We start from the raw sequence: 7,782 nt of genomic DNA, 5'->3' as shown, positions 1-7,782 counted from the left end.
ATTTAACCTCATTTTTGGGGGAAAGTTTAGAAAATATTCAAAAATCACTTATTTCTGGAAAATATCTATATTTATTTTAATATTTGTTTTTGATAATTAGTTGTTATTCAAAAATAATTCAAACTAACTTGTCGTATTAATCAGACTAATTTTTGGACATATTTGTGAATGTAACTTCATTTGTTTGGGAAAAGTTGGGATATGAATGACAATGCAAAGTCATTAAAAGGTTCCAAAATCACAGATGTAAAACAATTCAAACTAACGACCAGATTTATGAATAATTATGAACAAAAACAATTACATAACACAGTAACAAACGAACACTACTGTATCCTGGTAAACATAGGAAAAACGTTAAAAAAAATCGATACAAAACAATACTTTAAACAAAATTACAGAGTGCACGTGGTCGCTTAAACATTCCAACAACAACAAAAAATTAACTACAAGTCTTAGAGTACTCACAGTTATTGAAATCTAACCCACTAAGCCAATAACAAGCAATAAATGATTAAGTGAAGGGTTACGAATTAAAAAAAACTATTGTGATGCAATATTTTATGGACACATGTCTATTGTAATGACCTATAAATATCTTTTGATGTGTTCTTGGATAGATGTTTCAATGAAAAGATAAAAGATAAACCCTAAATTTCATAGACACATCTACCTTATGTGTATCAAAGCATTTTATTATTTGGTGTTTTAAAGAAATAGTTTTAAAATGTTCCCCATTTCCATTTTCAATTTTATTTGATTTAGTCTCATAACATAAACTTGTAAACAGAAAGGAAATGTGAAAAGATACCTGGTAAGTTCTGATGATGATTATTGTCTCATGTGCAAAGAAATTGTGTAAGACAATTTTATCAGAAGTGCTGGACAGTAAAATTGTATTCACGTCTAGTATTATTTCAATTTTAGACAAAGTTAACTTTTGCACAATTTTTTTAAATGCTCATTTGACAAAAATTTATCGGGGAAACATAAATGGTATTTCCCAATTTAGGTAATCTACACGTCCATCTTTGACCTTGAATTTACTCTTATTTGTTTTGCATTTCATGCAATTTTACTAAACTATTGCTAAGTTTTAACATTTAGAGTAGAATGGATTGGGTCTAAAAAATGATATGAGAGAATTTTGCCTTGTGATAGGGTTCTTACATGCAGAATCTCTCATACATTCTAATCTTTATATTATTAGAGCATATCTTGCTTTTTGTCTGTTGTTATTAAGCTGATAAAGGTTTTAGATGATCTTCAGCAAAACCAGCTGTTCAAGGGATGTCGTCACATTCTAGTTTGCGAGGAAGAGAAATGGATAACTCGGGAAGATGTTTTTCAAGGATTACAAGTTCTCGAAGACAGAGGATTGACATTTGACCTATTACCAACGTTTGTGAAACCTGGAGCACAACCTTATACTACTTTGGTTGTAAAATATTAACTTATGAGTTTCAGCGGTCCGGATAACATTAAATATTGAAACGCATTTAGGAGTCACAGAATTAATATTGTTATCTCGAGATTATGAACTGACAGGTAAATAGTTTTTGAATGGTTTTATTGTTTAAAATAGAAAGCTAGAAACTATATGCATAATTATGATTTCTAGTCTGTCTGGTCATGTTCTTCAAATTGATGTGAAGCATCAGTTTTATACTGCTGAACACCCCTCCCCCCCAAAAAAACCAACTTGAGATGCCTAGTAATGTTTAAAACTAGATCGAATTAGTGTAAAGTTTTACATCTAGTGGTGAGTTTGGTATCTGATTTGTATCATCGGAAATGCCTAATGATAGAGTCAAAATGCGAGACTAAGCTTTGCATTTTCAAGCCTCTGCGTCATCAGCATAACTAAATTGTAAAAGTTAGTGATAAGTTCAGTTTGAGCAGTACCACTGATTGTAAATCACTGATATCAAAAACTTTTAAATGTTTGCATTTTAGTTTAAGGTCAAATAGCTTTGAAATAAATTATTAATAATAAAATTGCTACAGAAACATATTTAAAATACATGTATATTTCTATGTTGCAGACTTCAAATACTATTAAAAACATTGTGCTATTTGTATGCATGTGCATTTAAACACAATGATGTCTCTTATAGTAATCTTATAATAAGTATGATAATAGTAACTCTTTTGGTTACAATTGTATCCAAAGCAAAAATTGCCTTAGTAAGATTTGGAACAACCCTTTAAAATTTTTAGTTACTATTTTCTTCAATTTCTTATTTGATGTGGCCACTAAACTTTTTTGATTCAAGTGGCATTGACCAGTCTTATGTAGACGATACGTGTGTCAAGTGTACTTTATTAGCCTGGTTTCTTTGACAAGTGTTTATTTACCTCTGACAATATATATGTTCATTACAGAATATTTTAGAAAAAAAGCAAAACAATTGTGATTTATTTAGGACTTCAGGCAGTAGTTAACAATTCAATATCAAAGTTATGCAGCCAACAATCAATCACCCTTATTATCACACGATTAAAAGAAATATTCAGAACAGACATTGATACCATGATAAAGTCCAATTATTCTGTGTGAGTCAGTGACTAAGCCTTGTTAATGTATTATATTTTGAAAACTAAACATATGAAGTTATCAAGTAACAAAACAATTAGAATAAAATAATTTATAGATCTGGACTAGTAAATGATGGAGATCTAAAGAATTGGAAGAAAGAAGACATCCAACCGTATGTTGACGTAAGTTACAATAGTTGAACCAATTTGCCTGCATTTAAAATAAATTAATGGTGATGCAGATAACTATTTACGGTTGTTGTTTTTGTCTGTATCTGTTGCCATACATCTTATATCATTAACAGGATGAATTAACTTGCACCAGCTGCTGACTTCGACAATGTTTTGTATCTTTAGTGATGCTTGAGGCCAAATTATTTTCAAACCCAAAATTAAATATTTAAACTATTGATGCTTTTCTCATTGCTAATCATACCACATCTTCTTATTTTTATCAAAAGAATTATTTTATAATATCAAAATATTATGTTTTAATTAGGAACATATCTTTTATAAAGATAAGCCCACCAATTTTTGCAAATATTTATATGTGTTGTACATTGGTTTAAAATGATGTAAACAAAGTTATAAATATCATTTTGTTATTTATGTTGCGTTGCTGTCGCATTGATGTTTAACCTGCATTAGTTTTTATCTTTTATCTTAGTAGACTAAAACACGACAAAGCAGAGTAGACAAAATATCAAAGCCTTATTTGTACCATTAAATCCTTATATACTTAGATCTCTATGACCTGTTTTGTGATGGCGAATCACGTGCACCATCGTTAAAATATATTCCGCCATCGTCAAATGATTCCACAATCATTCAATTATTAACCGCCATTTTCAAATGTTCCCTACACTTAATTGACCGTATCAGATTGAAATGAACATTACCTGTGTGCATATAACATTTATCGGAAACATTCCGCTATCTTTCTTTAAACTTACTTGGATAGAGTGCATGCTGTCCACGGATACAGGCGGTATATTTTTCAGTCTCCTTAATGAAGCTTATATTGCCTTAAAATGTTGCAATTTGTTACTGTACTTTTGAGCAATCAACGTTTTAACATGGTTAAATGTAAAGGCATGACAGATTAGAGTACAGATGTGTCTCATTGGTGTCTAAGCGTGATGCATAATAAGCCAATTTGTTTGAATGTGTGATTCGTGAAAGTCAAATTGTTATATGTGAAAACTGGAAACGAAGTCCGGCGGGACACGTGAAAGGGCAAGCATTATTTTTACAGTGATAAGCGGTATACGGGAATTTGATAAAATCCAGGATTATACCCCCTCCAATGAGACCCCCATGAGACCCCTGAAGATAATGTGATCCTGTGATGTGATATTTCTGTCAGCAGATTTATGCCATGTAATCAACCACCCAACACATTCACAATCGATCTGGTTTAAAATCGGGACATATTGATATGATATCAATTTTACATGCATTCGTCCTGAATATTCATGCATTAATTGTCGATTGTTGTTAATGTTGATTCATTTATTTTCTTATACATTTTCGTAGATTGAGAAAAAAATGTATCTTCGACGAAATTTGAACACCGTTTAACATTTAAATTCGTAGTGAACCTATAACCACGATATGTAGGAAGATTAGTATTTGATGTATAATAAGGAATCAACAGTAAACAATATCAATCCATTCGATCCTTTATGATGCAAGATTGAACTTCTTTTTTTTTATCTGGACCTTTTTTCTAATCTGAGCTCTTACATTTACAGCACGTAATCCGATGTTTTGGTATAGACCGTTGTATGTATGGTTCGGATTGGCCAGTGTGTTCAAAAGCTGGTTGTAAATATGTGGATGTATACAGCTTATTAAATGATTTATTGCCATCCTTTTCTGATGAAGATAAAGAAATCTTATTCAAAGAAAATGGCCGGAAGTTTTATTCATTACAATTTTTAAACACAATTATTCTATATAGAATAATGATTGTATGACAGATGAATCGAATAGAAATAAACAACTATATCATTTATGTTTTATCCGTAAGTCTTTATTGTTTTAGTTGAAAATGTATTGCCTGATTGTGTAACGTTTGAACAATTTTACGTCATTTTTATTTATTAAAAACCTACATAACTATATTATTATGACTTTATATCTATAAGACCAGTAGTGGATTCACAGAGGAGAGTGGTAGATTACGTACTTAGATTACAAAAAAAGCGTATTTATCGCAATATTTATATGAGTTAAAACAAATTCGTCCAACATAATTTTCGCCTGGCTATGGTATATAATTATCAGGATTTACGCCTTCCTTCTCTTTCAACGATCAGCCCCTTCAGAGAACAACCTGAAGATCCTGACATCCTAAGAAAAAATCTGATTTGATATCTTTTTTTCTGTATAGGTATAAAACATTACAATTAGTTATATATAATCTACAATATAATATATGATCTGGGTGATGAGTCTTCTGTAGACGAAACGCACGTCTGGCGTAAAAATTATAATCTTGGTACCTTTGATAACTGTATATACATTCTCAAAACGACTAGAAAGAAACGACCCATATAGACCCATCGAATCATGGATTATGACATCAAGAAATTAAAATAGAACCAGATATTAAAAATCACCCATGAATATTCATATATTCACTAACATGTAGAATAACGTTATATATATCTTGATACCAAGCACCCTGATTAAAACTAATTTGTCTCGTTCAATTTTCATTAGATTTTGACAAAATACTGACTTTGACAAGGATATAAAATTTTCATGAACTCAACCCCATACTTTATTGCAAAAATTTCATAGGATATATATATAGCCGTTTTCCAAACACTACTTTTTAACATTATGAAGCTGTCACTATTTTCTTAACAGTAGAACGTGATAAAAATGTTCACCTGCTTTTTATCTCACAAAATTGTAATGTGACACCTTAAAGTTCAACCGGAAGAACTGCATCAGATTCGAGGGGATATCAAGTTACACAACTAATTACCTTCACAGGTAGAAGTTCCTTGCAAGTTTGTATAACACATGCAATTCTTATGACTGACCCTAGGAGTTATATTTTCATTATCGGATAAGAAAGTGTTGCAAATATTTATATGCCAAGTTGTTTATAAATTCTTCCTAATTGTTTTTTGTTATGCCTTACTGCGCTCGCACAGTTTCAAAGCTATGCCATAGTTACAGATGTAATATAAAGCTATAACATGTTAATTATATAATTGAATTTAAACTACATTCTTCATGTTGCCAGCACGTTTCGTTTGTATGTATTATCCATCCAAAAAGTTGCCACCTTAAAGTACAACTCGAAAAACGCATCAGCTTTGAGGGGATCTCAAGTTACACAACTGATTACATTCACAGTTTGATGTCCCTTGCAAGTTTGTATATCTCATGCAATTTCCAATGACCGACCCTAGGTGTTATATTTTCATTATCGGATAAGAAAGTCAATATTTTGACATGTTGTTGATAGTTCTTGCGAATATCTAAATGTAAAGTTGTTTATAGATTCATCATAATAAATATTTTTTTGCTGCATTACTTTGTTTGCAAAATTACAAAGCTGTGCCATAGTTACCGATGTATTATTATGCTATTACATTTTCATTATCCAATTGAAGTTAAACTAAATACTTCGTTTTGACGGCACTTTGGTGTATCCGTCCAAACAGTTGAATGATACCATTAAAGTTAAATCTTTCTGAATTAAAGTGAAGAGGATGAGAGGTTTTAATGTTCGTGTTGCTTAGTCTAGTTTTTTGTTGAGTCTACAACTTTTGTTGCAGAAAGCTCGACATAGGGATAGTGATCCGGCGGCGGCGTTAGCTAACTTCTAAACAGCTTTATATGTTAGAAAGTGGAAGACCTGGATGCTTCATACTTTGTTTATAGAGGCCTCATGTTACGAACTTTCCTTCAGTTACATGTCCAATGTCCTTGACCTCATTTTCATGGTTTAGTGACTACTTGAAAAAATGTTAAGATTTTTTGTAATGTTAAATTCTCTCTTAGTTTAAGTAATAGGATAACTATATTTGTTGTGTGCGTACCTTGCAAGGTCCTCATGCCCGTCAGACAGTTTTCACTTGACCTCGACCTCATTTCATGGATCACTGAACAAGGTTAACTCATGGTGGTCAAGCCATATCTCAGATATAATAAGCAATAGGTCCAGTATAATCGCTGTAAGGTGTATATGCCCAACTGGCAGGTGTCATCTGACCTTGACCTCATTTTCATGGTTCAGTGGTTATAGTTAAATTTTTGTGTTTTGGTCTGTTTTTTCTTCTACTATATCTTTGGTGTATGGAATGATTGTAAGGTGTACATGTCTAGCTGACAGGTGTCGTCTGACCTTGACCTCATTTTCATGGTTCAGTGGTCAAAGTTAAGTTTTTCAGTTTTGGTCTATTTTTCAATACTTTATGCAATTGGTCAACTATATTTGGTGTATGGAAATATTTTATGATCTATCTGTCGCGCAGGTTTTATTTGACCTTGACCTCATTTTCACGATTCATTGCTAAGTGGTAAGTATTTGTGTTTTGGTCTGTTTTCCTTAATTTATAAGCAACAGGTCAAATATATTTGTTGTATGGAAGAATTGGTAGCTGTACATGTCTGCCTGGCATGGTTCATCTGACCTTGACCTCATTTTCATGGTTCATTGATCAATGTTTAGTTTTCTTGGTTAATATTGAGTTTTATGTGACAGTTGTAATAAAGCTTTATATTTAGGACTATCAACATAATATCAATGATTAGTAAAGAAGGCGAGACATTTCAGCGTGTGCACTCTTGTTTATGTTGAGTCTTGTGTGCTGTTATTTGTCAGTTTGTCTTTTTATTTTTTGCAATTGCGTTATCAGTTTATTACCAGATGTAAAAATAAGTCGATAAGATTAATACGTTACATAGTTTTCTAGTGGCTAATAGATACATATGTTATCAGTGCATTCCATATGGAATGAGAGCTTTGCTCAATCGAATCCCCATATGGACTTTACTGACCCTATATATATATATTGTAAAAGGATAATATAGGAAAATTAAACGAGCAAAGTTAGTTTTAGTGAAGGTGTTGAGTACCACCTTAAATCGTTGATTTTTTATTAATTACTAATTATTTTTTTTAAACATATAAGTGGTAATATAACCTTTGCAATGAAGAAATAGTCAGCTTGATGATATACTGTTTATTGATGAAAAAATTATTTGAATATACAGAGT

At 31.5% G+C, this 7,782-nt stretch overlaps 1 protein-coding gene across 1 annotated transcript; it reads left to right on the top strand.

Annotated features, from left to right (window-relative positions):
- The first annotated feature begins 201 nt into the window (after nt 1-201).
- LOC143061998 (uncharacterized) lies at nt 202-4,733 on the top strand. Its single transcript, XM_076233851.1, has 5 exons — nt 202-339; nt 1,244-1,401; nt 2,655-2,721; nt 4,293-4,379; nt 4,689-4,733. The coding sequence occupies exons 1-5, from the start codon at nt 202-204 to the stop codon at nt 4,731-4,733; spliced, it is 495 nt and encodes a 164-aa protein (XP_076089966.1).
- Nucleotides 4,734-7,782: the final 3,049 nt, after the last annotated feature.

This window comes from Mytilus galloprovincialis, chromosome 2 (assembly GCF_965363235.1).
Source record: "Mytilus galloprovincialis chromosome 2, xbMytGall1.hap1.1, whole genome shotgun sequence".
NCBI lineage: Eukaryota > Metazoa > Mollusca > Bivalvia > Mytilida > Mytilidae > Mytilus > Mytilus galloprovincialis.
Note: the sequence above shows the minus strand (reverse complement) of the source record. Positions and strands in the feature narration are given on the sequence as shown.